Here is a 19943-nt window from a genome sequence, read left to right as displayed (position 1 = left end):
CTAGAGAAAATAGGAAAGAATTTAAACATACAGTGGAACCTCTACTTAAGAACTTAATCGGTTTTGGAATGGTGTTCTTAAGTTGAAATGTTCTTAAGTTGAAGCAAAATTTCCCATAGGAATGGACTGAAAACCAATTAATCCGTTCTGGCTGTTTTTTTTGTTTTGTTTTGTTATGTAGAGGTGTGTTCGTACATTGATGCATTAGTTCCCATAGGAACTAATGCAAAGCTGGTTAATACGTATTCTACCACTAGGGGGAGAATTTTTTTTAACCTAAGATGACCTAAGGTTAAAAAAAGAGCAGAAAAGGTTTTTTTCCCTGTTCTTATCTTGGATTTCTGTTCTCAAGTAGAAGCAAAATTTAGCAAATGGAGCTGTTCTTAAGTTGGATTGTTCTTAAGTAGGGACGTTCTTAAGTAGAGACCCCACTGTATAGAGAATATATATAGTCAAAGAATATTATAGCAGTGAATAAAAACAAAGAAGCCCAACGTGAAAGCAAATGATATTAAATTAATAAGCCTGTGATTTACTCCTGTGATTTGCATGACATCTATAAAATCAATAAATCTGTTGAATTGGCAGCACGTGTCTAAGATCTATTTGGTATTAAGGGAATAATATCTGGTGGCAGTGTGAAGTGAGGACACAAATCCAGAGGGTGGACTTGTGTTTAAGGCAAAATAATCAAAGGACACAGGGTGTACGTCACAGGTGGAAATATGCCTTGAGGAGATAAGGCTGTCTGTATAGGTGATTGTTCTCGTTATATGTCATTGAATCACTTCTGACTTCTGACTTACGGCAACTCTAATAGAGATTTCAAGGTTACGTGAGATATTGAAGAAGAATGTTTCCACTGACACCATCAACCATGAGTTTCCACAGCTGAGCAGGGATTTGAACCCAGGTTTCCTGGATCCCAGTCGGACACGCAGGAGGCACAGGGTGGGAGCGTCCTCTGGATGTAGACCGACGGGCTTTTTCAAGCTGACATGCTGAATGAAATTGAATTTCTTTTTCACACTATGGAAGCAAGAATTATTCTGGTGCCGGAGTGATCATAACCCTCTCAGAATATTGGCAAATGTATCGATCAGTGTTTGGTAGGAAAAAAGGAGTAGAGGAGAGCATGTTTGCTCTGTATTCACATACTTAACTAGCTGACCAGAGCAATCAACATCCACTGTACTATTGGTCCTATGCATATTTGAATTCTGGAAGAAACCCTCCGGGCTCCACCCATTTATCACTGCAGTTCCTTATGTTCAGTTTTAGACCTTAATGTATAGAATAAGTGAAACATTGCTTTTATAGTAGAATAGTTTTTCTTTTTCTTTTTTAAAATGTTGTTTCCTCATTGCCGATAAGGATGGGCTCAATGATCAATTGTGTAATTATCTTTTTGTGCCTTGTTACCTGGGATTCGTTGCTTAATGCTCCTCTTCAAGCTGTGCTCTGAAAATACAGCAAAAACAGTTGGTATAATATTAAAACATCTTTTTAAATAATATATATTCGAATGATACAGATTTATGAACAAAACCCATCTTTGACTTTAAAAATTAACTCTGGTGAATAATATATTTTGGGTCTCTTGGTAAATACAGTAGGATATACAATTCCTCTGTTAGCTGGAGAAAAAATAATTTGATGTATCTGTGGCTTTTAAAAACAACAATTTAATTTAGTCCTGCTATTATTACAAGGATGATTTGGGATTCCAGTTGGGGGACAGTTAAGTAAATTTGGTAACCAAGAATATTTATTGTTACAAAGTAATTTTGCCTTTACAGTTAATTTTACTTAGCATAGTACACGTATTCTATATTTTGAGAACAATTAATCTTGCCTACAAGGCAGTGGGGCCAAATCCAGTGGTCAATATGCCAGCTAGAATAGACGGAAGTATCTCTAAATAATGTTGTAAGGTTATGTGAGGCAGGATGTGCTCATATATTAGATACAGTAATGTTTGCCAGATCAAGATGTTTTATGCCGTCTTTCCTAAAGCTGATGAGCAGATTGTCCGACTATGCCTTTTCACATTTCTTACATGCATGTGAATGGGATAGGAGGACCATGATAAGTGAATTTCAAAACATACACCAAAGGCCTGTACTTGGATACATTAGTGATGAAAAAGAAAACAGAATGCTAATTAAGAGCAAAATGTTTGTATGGATTTGTTGGAATATTCCATCCTTTAATACCCAACTGCAGTCTAAAATGTTGCCATCTAGTTATGGAAACAAGGGCTGTGTTTGAACCTGTCACTCTTGGGAGTGAAGTTCAAACATTCTGAACTTATAATGTAGTTGAAGCCAGTCTTTGGGTGTCTGCATGATAATATATGAGAACATTCCCTAGAGCAGGGGTCTCCAAACTACGGTCCACAAGCCACATCCAGCCTACCTTGCCATTTTATCTGGCCTATTCCCTTCAGCCCATGCGCTGGGGGGGGGGGGAAGGCAGGTGGGCAGGTGTGTGTGTGTGTGTGCATGCATTCTTGCGTGCATGTTGGGGTGGGTGGGCATTCAGGCGAGGTGAGTGGGGCTGCATGCATATGCGCACCCACGTGCACATGCATAGGTAAACACATACGCACACATGTGCATGCATGCACACATTCCTGTTCCTTCGGCCCTCAAAGATGTTTAAAATATCCGGTGTGGCCCTCATGATCAAAAGTTTGGAGACCCCTGCCCTAGAGTGTCAAGGGCAGAGAGATGAGATGAACAAGTAGAGAAAAATATTGGATACCTAAGAAGAAAAGACCACCTGAACCAAAAATGAGCATGAGAAGAGGACTGTTGCAAAATGAAACTGAATGGAGTTTGTTCACCATGTAGATCACTTGAAAAATATACTTAGATCCAAAAACAGTTCTCAGTATTTTGCAGCATTGGGATTATAGATGTAATTTTGCATGTGACTGCACGCTTTGCCCTGTAGCATCTATATGAACATTTTAACAAGATGCACACATTAATGCCATATTATTATTTTACCTACTGTTCTTGCAGGTCTCCGCTGATGGTTCCCCCATTTCTCCTCAGATACACTATACACCATTGCCATCTGGATCAAGGGATCTCACCAACCACAGAGGTAAACACCACAGAGAGAGACACATGGAAAAACATATTGTTATGAATGACTGCTAGGTGATAAACATTTATTGTATGGCCATTAGAGTTCATTACTGCTCTGCTGGCACTCTGGGGGGAATGCACCACACTTTTGAGTTCTTGATGAGAACAGTATACTTGGCAAAATTAGAGTTTAAACATATTAAACAGGCTCCAGAGGTACTCTACTGGGAGAGCAAATGAATCTATTAAATAACACTTAGCAGCTTGAACAGAAATGTGATCAACTCAAATAGTGCTAAATAGAAAATTGTATCTTTCACTGATGATTTCAAGACACTACTGGTAACCTAAATACTAAAATGTATGCATTTTGAAACTCAGCTAAGTTCTGGTTCATGTTTACCTCAGTACATAATAACATATATTTAATTCTTTTTCCCCCTACAGTTAAAGTGAAGGGTCAATGCTACATTTCTTTTAATGGCCAGTGAACGTTTAAATATTGTATTTTCACAAAAATACATATTAAGAAATTAATGAACAATTATGTCTGCAGTAATAGAAGTAATTTGAACTTCTGGTGTATATTTCCAAAAAAGGGAACATTAATATGATGCAACAGTTCTATAGTAGGAAACAAATCCAAAAAAACTTAGAGTTTCCTTCCTTCCTTGTTATGCAGAATTCTTATGTAGTCATTTGTTAGTAAGAGCCCTATAAATTAAATAGTCAGATCCGTAAGCCAAAGAAAGGTAATTATGCTTTATGAGGATATTTTGGAGAGAACCAATTCCATGCCTTTGGCACTTGAAATTAGGCTTGCCAAATCCCCAGGAGTCCTGAGACTCATGGAGTAGATTCTGAGAGTTCAATACTGGGACCAGATGGAGCGCAGGGGGTGGAAGGGGCCTGATTTTCTCTCCATTTTTTTAAAAAGAAAGATCTGAGTTTCCTCTTTTAAATCCCCTTCACGGTTGACTTTCTAACGTTTTCAGCCTATACGTGCTATACCTGTCTTGAGGTCTGTCTCCTAGTGTTTTTCCTCACACAAAACTGAAAAAAAAACCATGCCAGAAGATGCGTGATAGAATATAGGTGAAAGCTAAGTATAAGCTAGGTATAATCTTGCTGCTTTCTTTGGCCCCTAACACCTTCCCCTACTGATCTCAAGATGGGAATCTGAACCCTGAACCATCGACTAATATCCTAAGATTGAGAAGCCAACATCTTGATATCCAACCCAATTAATAGTGAATGAAATCTCTACAGGGTTTCAAATAATTGTCCCCCACCTTACATGGAACAACCTTGGCTAAAATTGTAAATAATCACTGCTAGTCAGTGTAGATTATAAAGATCCGCATGGACCCATAGTCTGACTCCATCCAAGATAATAAGTTATATTGCTGCTCAGAGGGTTTTCAGTCAGGGCGTTGCTTGGCCATTTGTATGATCAAAATGTAAGGTGGGGGTGGTTCTTACATGCCTTCTTATGTGTTGCAATCATGGGGGCCTTAGAAAGTGCTAAGGCTTCAATGCATTTATTGTATACTATGTTTTTCATGTGCATTAGCAAACTATAAGAAATCATACTGAATGGGGAACTTATGTTCATGAAATACTGAACCTCCTTGCCAGAATTGTCATTAAGGAAAGGCCTTGTATTGTCTTTTCTTTGAAAAATCTTTACATGTAGTTTTTTTTGTAAGCTGTTTTTCTGCGTTCATTTAATTTTTGATGTATCTTGAACATGAACACATTTTAATAGACAAATACAATTCCTACTATATTTGTAGGTATGAAAAATTGTTGATATTTAAAGCAGGAAAAGGCTGGGCAGAAACTGAAATGTATTAGAAATAAAAACAGTTGAAACTTCTAAAATTAATACCACAATAGTCAGATTACTACATCAGTGCTCTGAGACTTCCAGTGGTTGCCAGTACCTAGTTAAAGCCATTTGGTTTGGTTCAACAACTTATAATAAATAGGCTGCATTCATTAAAAAAAATAGGCAGAATTGAAATATTAATAGTCACATTGAGCACAAAGCCATTGGATAGAACTGGCCCTAGATAGCTGGTCACCAGGAAAGGAGATGATGCTTCCTGTGGGAAACCACTTCCATGGAAACTTGTGTATAATGTACAGTAAGGTGAAAGTTCTGCATGACAGCTACAGTTATTTAGACTGTATCGACCATTCACAGTTACAACAGTTTGATGTCACATTAACTGTCAGGATTCCACCTTAGAGAATTTCTGACGTCTGTTGTTTGTTGAAATGCAATGTTGAGTCAGGCATTGGTGTGTCTTAGGAATTGAATTATGAAGACATCCTTAGCTAGTTCTTGATAAGCAGGCTTCACAGAAATATAACAAGCCAGTAACTGGGATGGCACTCCAACAGCTGCAAATTATTATATCAACCCACCTATGGACATTTGGTTCACTGGATTTTAGTATTTATGAAATGGACAGAATTCCCCAAATTTAAAACTTGCTACATGGCTGTTTTTATTCAGTCACGGTTTACTTTCTATTCATGATTTCATATGTAATTTAGTATTTGTATGGCAAATTGTGCTGCAATTTGTATTGCAGGTCAGCATTTATTATTGCTTTAGGGCATCCCAAAGTGCCTCTTAGACAACGGCTAAGGAACACAACCAGCACCTTGTTTGTGAGCAGCCATTTACTGTTATGACTTACATGATTTCTCTTATGCAAGTATAAATCACAAGTAGATTCCAGCCAGTGTGGCAACGATCTTTTAAGGTATCAGTATTTTTAAGCCAAATTTGATATAGAATGAGAAGCTGAGACCATGGCTTGCCTAGGATCATGCAGTGAGGTCATGAGAAAGGCAAGACTGAAATAAGGAGCTTTCTGGTTTGTAGCTTAGTCTTTCAGCCACCATGGTACATACAGCTTGAATATTTTTTTAAAATATTCATGGTATCATGCATTAAAATGATTTTTACATAAAAATGTGATAATAAAAAACTATTAAACCAACACAAAACATTAAACACCCATACAATAAAACCACAGATGACACATCTAGTTATGAAACTAGATGCAAATACAGTGATTTAAAAGCCTGGACAAATATTGGCAGATGCTACTTATTTTTAGATGTTTGGTCTCTAAGCCTCTTGGTCCAGGAGGAGGAGGAGGATTGTACAATATGGACATATACAATGGAATGTATGAAGCTAGTAATGATGGTAAAGCAAATGCTTGAATGACTTGTTTGAAAAGAACTGGAATTGTCCCTGAACGTTTTAACTGTAGTAGAAAGTAAACCAGCAATAAAATGGACAAGTTGAAGAATATCTGCAAGAATTATTGGTTAGTTGCTAAAATGGTAAATGTATATAAAAGTATATACGACTTTTTAATCAGATCGTTAGCTGAGTTCAGTGAGTTAGGTATCTGGCTGCAGAAGTTTAATTCCTTATTATGCATCCCAGGAGAGCCAGCCTGTGTGGTCTTGAGCAAGCTGCACGGTCTGAGGAATCCCCTAGAACAGTGATGGCTAACCTTTTTGAGCCTGAGTGCCCAAACGGGGTAGGGGAAACAACCCAGTGGGTGGCAGACCAGGGTGGTGGCAGAAGCGGAAGGGGAAATCCCAGTCACAGAGGTGCCTCCAGACCACACTCAGGATCCATCTCCAGTCAGATCCAACCCCCACCAGCACCAGTTGCTCCAGACCCTGGCCCACCTCCTGTCGGGGTGCTACCACTGCAGCTGCAGCCTCCTCCTCAGGTTTGGCTGCCAGGGGTAGCCATCTGGTGACTTTTGTGCCCACAGAGAGGGCTCTGTGTTCCAGCTATGGCACGCATGCCATAGGTTTGCCATTGGTGCCCTAGAAGAAGAGAATGGTAAACCACTTCTGAGTACGCTTTACCTAGAAAACCTTGAAAAAAAGTCTCCTTAAGCCGGACCTAACTTCACAGCATATGGTTATCATTATTTAGTTAGATGATGTGCAGAGAACCTAAACACTGGTAACTTTGGAATTACCAGTTATGGGGATGGCTCTTCAGCCTAACCTCTGGGAAAAGGTGCAATTTATTTTATTTTATTTTTTTCTGAATTCTTTGTTCTCATTGATCTAGTACGCTGTCTTAACTTGATGAGACATGCAAAAGAGGAGTTGGCTTATAGTTAAAAGAGATGCAAAAACTAAAAGGCTAGAAAGATTGTAATGAAGCAACAGCTGTCACTTTTTTCACAATTCCTATTATTTATGTTAAAGTTACTTCACTTTTTTATGGTACGATAATGATAATTTTGTAATTTTGTGGCCTTGCATTCAAGGACAAAGCAAGTGATGTTTTACATCCCTGCTTAACAAAATTCTGTTGCTATTGTGTACTTATTTTAGCGTATGCTATTGTAAAGTTGACTTTATCAGATAATGCGAAATTGGAAAAAGGACAAATATTATTTTGAAAATTGTACAAAAAAGTTGCAGTTTTTCTGTTGTAGATTGTTATGCCAATTATTTGTACTTAAATGATTTTTGCAATGATTTTTGCAATCAGCTGACACTACACTTCTAATCGCAAGCCATGTTGTACAAATGACTCAGGAATGTAAAAAGGTCCAAGTGGCAGTCTATGATCTGAAGTTACATTGGTTTTAAATACTCCATAGCTTATGATTCATTTTGAAAGCACTTTTATGTAAAAATAGTGAATAATTTTTCTCATATTTTAAGTTGAAACATATGCGCTCCATCCAGTCACTATTTTTTTAGTCCCTGTCATTTCAGTGGAAGAGAGTCAAGGAAGTCTGAAACCAAGGAAAAAATAAAAATATTTAAGTTTGGCCAGACTGCACACTGTGTGAATGGAGGAGAGAAAATTATCCAGGGGTCAGGTAAAACTGGCTCTGGTCTTAGCTAGACACTGCTGGCTCATTTCGACGTTAACATGTATATATCCTCAAGGAAATAATAATTAAGGGATGTTTTCCAGAAATCCAGGTGTTGTGAATTGAGTTTGGAACATCCTGCTGGAAGATTGTATGTGAGCCATTCGCTTTTTCTTTAGCATACAAGGACATTCTCTGAGCTCACAAACCCTAAAGCACTCTTAATTGGAGTCAAGAGTACACCAAGAAAAGAATGAAACACATAAACATGCCATTTTGGAATCCCACTCCTAAGGTCTTTCTATTCCCTGAATGGTCTCCGTCTCACATGAAAGATTGAATCAGCTATTGCATATGTAAATATTGGCAGCTTTTCGGGAATTCTTTTCAACCCAAAGCTCAGGGAGAGAATGACCACTGCCTTTGTTCATCTCCAGAGGGGCCTGTTTACAAGATTCTGAATCGCTTGTGAGCAACTTAAAACAGCTGTAAATGAACTCTGCTTGGGGCTCAAAAGGAAGAAAAACAGAACCAACTCATCTGCATTTGGCCACATTTTTACAATTTCCACTTTCTTTTCTCCTTGTTTAGGGCAAAGCAAAAAACTATGAAGGAGGCTACATATTCCCTACTCAGTTTAGTTTCAAATCTTTGACCTAGACCAGACATGGGCAAAGTGCGGCCTGAGGGCCACATATGGCCTGCGAGCCACTCCTGTCCGGCCTGCGGACAGTTTTGAACATCAAAACCATTTATAGCTTTTTGTCTAAAGTTGATCATTTGCTTATCTTTAACATAACTCAAAAAAACCTCTATAGTATTTGTGAAGATTAACAAGTTTAAAATAAAAACAATCATAACATCACTGTTTCATTTTATTTTTAAGTAATGTTGGTTCAGCCCCCAAACACAGTTCAGATTTTTCATGTGCCCCCCCGTAGAAATAAATTGCCCACCCCTGACCTAGACCAACTGGTTAACCAGTTCTGTTTGCCACATCGCCATTTTCAACGGGGGCCCTAGCACAGTTGAAGGGAGCCACAGATTCATCTGTTCATCATGTATCCTTGTTTGCACACAGCCAAAGGCTTTCCTTGTTTGACAGGAACCTGAGAAGTGCTCCTAAAAGAGCTGAAACCCCAAAAAAGGTTGAGAATGGCTGATGTAGATAACTGGTTCTGTCAGCCACATATCATACCCAATTGCCTCTTCTCTCCTTTTCCATAATTTATCTCAGGCAAAGGGATTTACCAGAGCCTGGGGATGTGAAGATCGCTCAGTCTTAATTCCATTGCTGTTCTCTATATGCCGCCTTCATCTTCTTCTCTTCCTTGTTTCTTCTAGGCATCTTTTCACAGGGAAGGTGCTTCACCTTGTACAGGAAAATGCTAGATCCTTTTCCATAACATGTACATTTTAATACACCTTTTACTTCAATTTTCCTCATCGACTACACCCTGCCTGTGCTTATGTTTCCAACTGTATGCATTTTAGGCTGTTCACATTTTAAACTTTTCAGTTTTGTGAATGATTTATTTCTCCAAAATACCTCATAACCCTCATAAATGCACAAATCCACAAATGTGGTGCATTTCTTATGACAAGGAGCCTCAGGCTAAACTTTTGTTTACTAAAACATAGTTCAGTCATAGAACCTTGAAGTCTGAGTGATGGTAAAGGGAGAGAGAGGACAATTGCTGTTGTCATGTACTGTCAAGTAATCTCCAATTTACAGCAGCTCCATGAATACGGGATCTCCAAAATGTCCTGCCCTCAACAGCCCACCTCAGCTCTTGTAAACTCAAGCCTGTGGCTTCCTTTAGGGAGTCAGTCCCTCTTGAACATGGTCTTCCTCTTTCTTCCTCTTTTCCTGCTCCCTTCCACCTTTCCCAGCATCAGTCTTTTCTAGAGAACCCTGCCCTTCTCATGATGAGTCTAAGGTAGGACAGCCTCAGTTTCAACATTTTTGCCTGCAGATATAGTTTGGCCTTGATTTGTTGCAGGATGCATTTGTTCATCTTTCTGGCACTCTAGAGTATCTGAAAAGCTCTCTCCCAGCACCCCATTTCAAACAAAACTTTTTTTCTCCTGTCAGCTTTCTTAACTGCCCAGCGTTCACACCTGTCCATGGTGACTGAAAATACAAGAATGTGGATGATATTGGTCTTGGTCTCCAGTGACACATCCTTACACTTAATGTTCAAGTTAACATACTGTATTGTAAATACATGGTAGCCTCCACATGGCTGGGAACCTCAGATATGCATGCATGTAAGTTGTGCGCAGGTAGACCCCTCTTTCAGTTGCTTATGGTGTGTTGGAATGTGTCCAGAAGTGTGGTTGAGGTTGAGGATGTCACTAGTCATCCAGCCCTGCTCCCCTCTCTACACATTCAATGTCTTGGTGCTAACTTTTGGCTAATCAAGCTGCCACTTGCTTTTGTTTTTGTAACACATCTGGATTGCCTACAGTACTTCTCATTCTCTTCCAGGTAGACTGGCCTTCTGTTGTGACTTTCTTTTCCCATTATCTGATGGCCTGAGGAAGAATCAGTTAAAATTCCAGTATGATATATATTTTTTAAAAAATCAATTTTCCTATTATCATAATTTTTGCAAAGTTTTAAATATGTCTGTTGCCCACATAAGAGTAAGGAGAATGTGTTGAATTCGAACATGGAGAAATTCAACATGCAAGTTCTGTTATTTATCGTAACTGTACTATAGTAATTCTGCTATGAGAAGAAATACTGAAATACGATTTTTCTTTAAATGTGCAGGCAGAAGGTTAATTGCTGAAGTAACCAGTGACCTTGTTAAAACTTGTAAAGGTTCCATGTACATTAGCCTCCTATACCTCATCTTCAACTACCACACTTACCTATATATTACAGGGAAACGTTGTAGAAGAAGAAAATATGTAGTGCTACATTATCATCAGCCACAAGAACAGTTGTAACCATCTACAATATCAGTTGAAGATATTTTAATTTCTAAGAAGGATTTGCTTCTTTTTGAAATACAATTTGCTTCATTCTGTTTTTCACCAAGTACACACTCAATGGGATGTCAGTTGTATTACACACTGAAACACAGAACAAATATAGTAGTAGTCTCCCAGCGGGTTAGATTCGATGTGGAGATAGCACAGGGAATCAATAATGGCCTTGCGTTATCTGAACCCGAAAAAAAGAAGTCAACATTCACAAGAAGTTACTCAAAAACAGTTTGCTGGTATGACAACAACATTAGATAGTTTCTACAGTGACAGACTTCCAAATACGTTTAGACTGTACAACAGTTATGGGATAAGACAAGCAGCTCTCTGAAGGATTGGTAACTGATTAAAGAACATAATACAGAGTATAGGAACAGATGCAATTCACAAGGCATGGAAAGAGAAACTCCATTGGCAGAGAACACCAAATTATTTGGAAAGATGAGTGTACAAGCAGAAACACCAGGAGCTCTCTAGACTGAAACAGTGGCTGAAATCCTGTTGAAGTTGGCCTAACATAAACTTATGCCTGTGAAACTGTGCAGGGTATTATGGCCTAGCGGTTTACATTTTGCAGTTGATGGCATGAGTAATCACATGATTACATAGCACACATGTGAAAGTCCTTCATGAATATCATTTCAGTTTGGTGTGATTCTGCCTATAGCTTGTGCAACTTCAAGTTACGTGATGGGAGCTGCACAACAGGATTTCAGCCACCGAGTAATAAAAAGGCAAAAGTGATTCATCATATGTAAGTGGGAAATGATATCAACATGAGTAAACACTCCTAGTCCAATATGCATGTATGCACTAGCAGTAACTAGGACAGGTTTGAGGATTATGGTGGATAGGTAAAGGTAAAGGTTTCCCTTGGCATTTAGTCCAGTCATGTCTGACTCTAGGGCACAGTGCTCATCCCCGTTTCCAATCCATAGAGCCAGCGTTTGTCCGAAGGCAGTTTCTGTGGTCATGTGGCCAGCATGACTAGACATGGAACGCCATTACCTTCCCACTGGGGTGGTACCTATTTATCTACTCACATTTTTACATGCTTTCGAACTGCTAGGTTGGCAGGGGCTGGAACAAGCGACGGGAGCGTGATCTTACGACTGCTAGTCTTCTGACCTTGCAGCACAGAGGCTTCTGCGGTTTAACCCGCAGCACCACCACATCCCTACATTATGGTGGATAGCTGTATGAAAATATCAACAATGAGTTGTGACAACAAAAAAGGCAAATTTTACAGTAGGAATTAGAGATGGGGGTATTCGTATTCGTATACAAATGCAAATACCCCCGCACAGGTGGACATAACAAGGGTCCAGCCCCTTGGAGGTAGACTGTCCACTCACCTTCCACTATTGCTGTGAGCTCCATGCTCCCTTTCTATTTCTCCAGAGCTCGCAGTCTGCAAGCCACTCCTGGCAGGAGGTGGGAGGACAAGCCTCGCTGCAAGGTTGAAGAGAGGCTCGCAGATCTACTAATACCCCCATCTCTAGTAGGAATTAGAAAGAGATTTAAAACAACACACTGTATTGTTCTAACTGTAATACAGTTTAGACAGTCTACACCAGGGGTGTCCAACCTTTCACCTTCCCTGGGCCAGATTAGAAGATGAAAATTTGGTTTGGGCCACACATACATTGGTTTGGGCCACATGGGGGGCAGCCCTAGCCGTCCTCCACAGCCCTGCTCCAAGCGTGCCTACCGGCAGATGCGATCTCAGACAGCAGAGGCTGCCAGCTTCGACTCCGGGGGTCCACCTATTGACGGGGATGGCACAATGCAGTCACGCAGCCCCCTGTCCCCTCCCCTCCCACTCCTTCCTTCCTTCCCCCTCTCCCCCTCTACTGTTGTGACATGCCCCGGCCACATTTCGGCCGCAAGCTTGAAACTTTGGAATTTCTTTTAAAATAAAAAATTGCACTGGGCCGTATTACGAGCTGACCTGGGCCGCATGCGGCCCTCGGGCCGTGGGTTGGACAAGCCTGGTCTACACTGTGGATGGTTTCATAACAGTATTCAAAGTTCTACTTCTTGTATTTCAAAAAGAACATTGCAAAACCCTATGGGGAGTGGTCATCGCTCATTAATGCAAATAGAGATTGGTGCACATCTCAATTTCAGTTTGGTTTGGTTTGTTATCCTTCCAGTCTGAAGTTTGTCTTGCGCACAACTTGGATTTTTTAAAAAAATTCTTATACTTAATTCATCCTAAACTGATTTATTTTTGAACTTTCACAAAAATGTGGTACACATTTTATATTCATTTCTCATAATACATCTATGACAGCATAAAATGGTACAACCCTGCAGTTTTTAATTCACATGTTTTTCAAGCATTTTCACTATGTAATGTATTTCTGTACATTTGATATGCTTATTCATTGGTGTGTGCATTTTTGTTAGTACCCTTCCCTGCATTTTTCTGAACTGGAAAATTGTACTGGAAAATTCTGAGAATGGCAGATTTTAAATGGGAACAGAGTTTTGGTTAATGTATGTTAAAATTTTGAACAGAAAATGCATAAGCAACTTAAAAATGAAATTTCACACAGGAGCAAATGTCATATAATAATACACTGTCACAGCATAGTTCTTGGACAGGTTCCACACGTGAAAAGAATTTTTTCCAGAAGGCAACCTACTGAACACAATACTGGAGATAGAATCACTATTTGTGGTTATGTGTTGCCAAGTAACTTCTGATTTATGGTGATTGTATGTACTACCAGCCTTCAAAAAGTGTTATCATCAACAGCCTTCAAGCCTTGCAAACTTTACTGAGTTAATCCATCTCATGTTCAATCTTCTACTTTTCCTGCTGCCTTCAACATTTCCTAGAATTATTGTCAAAGTACAAGATTTTGTTCATGGAAATCATTCAAAATTGCTTTGCTTTTAAACAAGCACCTCAACTTAGCTGGTGCAGTTATAAACACAAAGCAGCTGTTCTTTTCACCTTGAATCACTGGCAGAGATGTCTTAGCTGCTTTTATTAGAAGAGAGGCATTAGCATGAAAATAAAGTTCAATAAATACCTTATTGGCTCTATTAGAAAAATTTAATAATCATTGTTCTATTATAAGTATTATAAGAGAGAGAGAGAGAGAGACTAACTTTATATGGCCAAGTTAGCCCAGGTTTCCTTAGTCTGTCATTCTGTTCCTTAAACCACACTGATTATCCTGATTTTATCTAGCACCCACTTATTTGCCTTTCTGGCATCTTTGCCTTATCATATCTGTAAAGCTGGATTGCTTTACAGATATGATGGAAGAAAGAGGCCAGGTAGACAAATAAAATTTCAAATAAACCAAGTTTTTCCTTGCCACCTTTCTTCATTCTCCAGATTTTACATCTGTATATCAAGAATGCTAGAGTATTGATGATTTTGGCTTGATCACCAATGACACATTCTTGCACATGAACGCTTTTTATATTGTCTTCATAGCTGGCTTTCCAGGTCTCAGTCTTCTTCTGACTTCTTGGCTGCAGTTTCCATTTAGATTGAGGAGTGAGCAAAGATATAGAAAAGCTTTAATTATTTTGATTTCTTCATTGACAACATTAAAATCATGCAATTATTCTGTAGTCATTATTTGTGTCTTCTTAATTATTTTTTGGGGGACATGGTGGCGCTGCGGGTTAAACCACAGAAGCCTCTGTGCTGCAAGGTCGGAAGACCAGCACTCATAAGATCAAATCCACATGACGGCATGAGCTCCCGTTCCTTGTCCCAGCTCCTGCAGTTTGAAAGCTAGCAAATGCGAGTAGATAAATAGGTACCACCATGGGGTGGGGGAAAGGTCACGGTATTCCATGTCTAACGCTGGCTTTACAGCTTTGAAACGGGGGTGAGCACTGCCCCCTAGAGTCAGACACGACTGGACTAAACGTCAAGCAGAACCTTTACCTTTATGTAATGTAGTTTCTCACCCCCCTTCACGGATTGCTGCCTTGTCATGGCGAAGGGACTTGAGAGAAGCTATGGGCTATGCCGTGCAGGGACATCCAAGACAGACAGATCATATTGGAGAGTTCTGACTAAACATGATCAACCTGGAGCAGGAACTGGCAGTATGGTTGTTGTGGTTTTTTTGGGCTCTTTGGCCGTGTTCTGAAGGTTGTTCGTCCTGACGTTTTGCCAGTCTCTGTGGCCAGCAACTTCAGAGGACTGGAGTAGGAACTCTGTCCATGCTCTGTTCTGATGTCTTCACAACAACCATCAGATCCCGGCCGTGAAAGCCTTCGAGAATACATTGAACCACTCCAGTATTGTTGCCAACAAAACACCATTGACAGAAACAAAAGGCTAAAAGATATTACTCTGGCAGATGAGCCCCTCAGGTTGGAAGGCATCCAATATGCCACTGAGGAAGAGCGGAGGACAAGGACAAGTAGCTCCAGAGCTAATGAAGTGGTTAGGCCAAAGCTAAAAGAACACTCAGCTGTGGATGGACCTGGAAGTGAAAGGAAAGTCCAATGTTGCAAAGAAAAATACTGCATAGGAACCTGGAATGTAAGATCTATGAACCTTGGGAAGCTGGATGTGGTCAAACAGGAGGTGGCAAGAATAAACATTGACATCCTGGGCATCAGTGAAATAAAATGGACAGGAATGGGAGAATTCAATTTAGACGATTATCATATCTACTATTGTGGGCAACAATCCCGTAGAAGAAATGGAATAGCCCTCATAGTCAACAAAAGAGTGGGAAAAGCTGTACTGGGATATAATCTCAAGAATGATAGAATGATTTCAGTACAAATACAAGGCAGACCTTTCAACATCACAGTAATCCAATGCTGAAGAGGCTGAAATTGACCAATTCTATGAAGACTTACAACACCTTCTAGAACTGACACCAAAGAAAGATGTTCTTGTAATTAATTATAGGGGACTGGAATGCTAAAGTAGGGAGTCAAGAGATAAAAGGAACAACAGGTAAGTTTGGCCTTGGAGTTCAAAATGAAGCAGGGCAAAGGCTAATAGAATTTTGTCAAGAGAACAAGCTGGTCATCACAAACACTCTTCAAACAACACAGGAGGCTACCCGTGGACATCACCAGATGGCAATACCAAAATCAGATTGATTATATTCTCTATAGCCAAAGAAAAGGAAATGCAAGAAAGCAAAGTCGCTGTCCGACAAAGCCTTACAAACAGCAGAGAAGGGAAGGGAAACAAAATGCAAGGGAGATAGGAAAAGTTACAGAAAATTGAATGCAGACTTCCAAAGAATATCAAGGAGAGACAAGAGGGCCTTCTTAAATAAACAGTGCAAAGAAATCGAGGAAAATAATAGAAAGAGAAAAACCAGAAATCTGTTCAAGAAAATTAGAGATATTAAAGGAACCTTTTGTGCAAAGATGGACATGATAAAGGACAAAAATGATAGGGATCTCACAGAAGCAGTGGAGATCAGAATACATCATGCAAAAGTCTGGACTGCATGAATCCCAAGCCAGAATTAAGATTGCCGGAAGAAATATTATCATCCTCAGATATGCAGATGATACCACTCTGATGGCAGAAAGTGAGGAGGAATTAAACCTCTCTTTTTTCCCTGGTTCTAAGCTTTTATTGGATAATCTGACAACAGTTATTATGCAGCCTTTGTACCCCTGGTCCGCTTCTTCTTCACCATCAATGGCTTCTGGCTGCAAAGGAGTGCACTGGCACAATACAGGGCAGCCATGCATAGGTCCTTGTGGTAACTGTTCTTGCGGATGATGGGGCGGAGGCTGCTAAGAGTAGCACGTGCATTTTTGTTGATGGTGATCTTCTCATAGGAAGTGGCTGGCTTCTGCTGGCCTGCACGCTTCTTGAGGACAACAGTGCCCTTCCTATCAGCAGCTGGCTCCACCCCAACAGTCTTGCAATGGATTAATCCATTGTAGCGAAAGGAGTTGTGGGCTTTTGGATTGTTGGGTTTAGTGCTGTATGTTTGCTTGTTCCTCTTGATAAGAAAACTTGAGCAGTTGCGCACAATCATCCATTGCAGATGGGCAGACATTGTGCAATATCCATCTCAGTGTGATGGATGCCAGACACAGGAAAAAAACAAAACAAAGATCATGGCCGCTGGTCCCATCACCTCCAGGCAAATAGAAGGGGAAGATATGGAGGCAGTGACACATTTTACTTTCTTGGGCTCCATGATCACTGCAGATGGTGATAGCAGCCACGAAATTAAAAAATGCCTGATTCTTGGGAGAAAAGCGATGACAAACCTAGACCGCATCTTTAAAAAACAGAGACATCACCTTGCCAACAAAAGTCCACATGGTCAAAGCTATGGTTTTTCCAGGAGCAATGTATGGAAGGAAGAGCTGGACCATAAAGAAGGCTGACTGCTGAAGAATTAATGCTCTTGAATTGTGGTGCTGGAGGAGACTGTTGAAAGCCCCCTGGATTGCAAGAAGATCAAACCTATCCGTTCTGAAGGAAATCAACCCTGAGTGCTCACTGGAAGGACAGATCCTGAAGCTGAGGCTCCAATACTTTGTCCATCTAATGAGAAGAGAAGATTCCCTGGAAAATACCCTGATGTTGAGAAAGTGTGACGGCAAGAGGAGAAGGGGATGACAGAGGATGAGATGGTTGGACAGTGCCATCAAAGTGACCAACATGAATTTGACCCAACTCCGGGAGGCAGTGGAAGACAGGAGGGCCTGGTGTGCTCTGGTCCATGGGGTCACGAAGAGTCGGACACAACGACTAAACAACAACAACAATGTAGTTTTTTTGCCCAGACTATAGGTTATGTATGAGGACAGTCAAATGTTCCGGTACTCAAAATATTGTATCATATTTCTTTTAGTACAACCCATAGCTTTTCATTATTCACAGAGTCAAAAGCTTTGCTGTAATTTATAATGCATAGACTGATTTTCTGAAATTCTTTGGGATGCTGCATTGGACAAAATACATTTCTTAGAATCATCTTAGAACTGCAGAGCTGGAGAGGACCCTGTAGATCATCCAGTCCAGCCCCATGTCAAAGAGGCCCCATGGGAATTGAAGTCTGAACTTCTGGTTCTGCAGCCAGAGACCTAAACTGCTGACCTATCCAACAATTTGCAATAGAGCTTCTTTCTTTTCTGAACCCATCTTGCCAAGCTGGCTTTTCTCTCTGCATATGTGGTAGAAGTCTTTGTGGCCTTCATTGGAACCTAATGCAGTGTTCCTTCAGTTACAGTACTCTTTGCTGTCATCTTTCTTTGAAACTAGAAGATATATTGAATATTTCCAGTCTGTGGGCCATTGTTTTGTTTTCCATATTTCCTGGCATATTGTAGTTAGGATTTTGATAGATTCAGTCTCTGTGACTTGAAATAGCTGTATTGGGATGCCAATACTTCTGCTGATTTATTTCTTCCATTTGCTTTGAGAGCAGCTTCCACTTTACTTACTAAAACTACACATTCTTCATCATTGTATTCTTCAAAGGAATCTGTCACCCCTGCATCTCTTTTGTGTGCTTCTTTGATATATTGTTTCTATCTTCCTCTATTTTATTTTGATCAGACAATATGTTCCCCTGTTGATCTTTCAGCATCTCTAATCTATGTTTAAATTTTCCTTTGATTCTTGGAACATCTTAGCTCTCTTGTTGTTCTTTTCTTTCCAAATATTGATGTAATTGTTCTGTTTTCCTGTATATGATAGTTCCTGAAAAGTTGGGTTTAAGATCCTGACTCTGTTCCTATCACTTGTGCTTCTTATCTACCATTAACAATTTTAAGAGTTTTATCAGCCAGTCATCTAAGCTTTTCTTTTCTTTTGACTACAGGAATAGTGTTTATGCATTTTTCCCTGAAAATATCTCTCGTTTCTATGGACACATCTTCTGGTTTGTGGTCACCAGAGTTCAACAATCTGTTCCTTATATGTACTTTAAATTCATCACAATTGTTATTTAAACTATACTTTGGCACTATGATTCTTTCAATATTCTTCTTCTTCTAATTTTTGATAGTAATAGTTCATGGTCTTCAAAACAGTCATCCAGTTCTTGTTTTGGCAGAGAGTATGCAGCTTCTCCATGCTCTGCTTCAGATTATGTGATCTATTTTATATCTGTATTGGCTGTCCATTGATATCCATTTGTACAAAGGTCTGTCCAGTTTTACTGAGGCACATGTTTGCAAAAAAATAAAAATAGTGGGCATCACAGAATTCTGTAAGTCACTTACTTGCTTCTCTGACTAGAGAAGACAGCATACAGCTGCTAGCCTTCTGAAGGTCAAACTGGACATTAAACAAAATGCATATTGACAATTAATCTTTCTCTTCTTCAGAATAAGATTTCTCAGAGATATGTGCCTTGACAATCAAGCTTCCAAATGGAGCCTATGTTTATCTTCTGATTTCCAGTCATATAACAAAGCATATTAAATGGGATATATGTAATTGAAGAACATAGCATGAAACAGATGTTTTTCTTCATGCAACAGAGCACCTCTTCTAAAAATGTGCTAAGCAGAAAATCTAGTTTGACCCTTAGGGAGAAATTTTGGGTAGCTCAAGAAAAATGCAGGCAACTTTGTTATGATTTTGAATACATAGTAATATCTGAACCATCTTTGGCATAGACCACCTCCAACTTCAGTCTCTCATTTTCCTGCAAAACAAACAAAACAAAAAAGCCACCCTCAAAAACAAAAACAAAAAAACACCCTTTTGTCAGCATAGTGGGAATTTGACCCCCTTGAATGGCAACACGTGATATGTACATATGGAGATGCTTACTGCTACTACATATGGGATGGAAGAAGTGGGTCCTTAGCATGTGATAAGGGGGGAGTGCCTCTTCCACCCTGCAAAATCCCTTTAAAATTAATTCTAAAATTAGAAAGAAAAAAGTTTTTGTTGCAAATTTTTGAATTTTGATTAATTTCCTCTTGTTGTTCAGCAGAAGTACAGAAGTACACAGACCAGAATAGCTTCAGATTT

General features: G+C 39.6%; 1 protein-coding gene and 1 pseudogene across 2 annotated transcripts in view; one reads left to right on the top strand and one right to left on the bottom strand.

Annotated features, from left to right (window-relative positions):
• Window positions 1–19943, top strand: part of LRMDA (leucine rich melanocyte differentiation associated) — a 1005591-nt gene that overhangs the window by 822490 nt on the left and 163158 nt on the right. Inside the window, exon 6 of the mRNA XM_072995005.2 lies at window positions 3030–3114. Coding sequence (XP_072851106.1) covers window positions 3030–3114 — 85 coding nt within the window. The remainder of the gene's footprint in view (window positions 1–3029; window positions 3115–19943) is intronic.
• Window positions 16544–17012, bottom strand: LOC110080342 (large ribosomal subunit protein eL28 pseudogene; annotated as a pseudogene). The gene has a single exon (XR_013543883.1). The product of XR_013543883.1 is annotated as a large ribosomal subunit protein eL28 pseudogene (transcript).

The sequence above is a fragment of the Pogona vitticeps genome, chromosome 3 (genome assembly GCF_051106095.1).
Source record: "Pogona vitticeps strain Pit_001003342236 chromosome 3, PviZW2.1, whole genome shotgun sequence".
Classification (NCBI taxonomy): Eukaryota; Metazoa; Chordata; class Lepidosauria; order Squamata; family Agamidae; genus Pogona; species Pogona vitticeps.
Note: the sequence above shows the minus strand (reverse complement) of the source record. Positions and strands in the feature narration are given on the sequence as shown.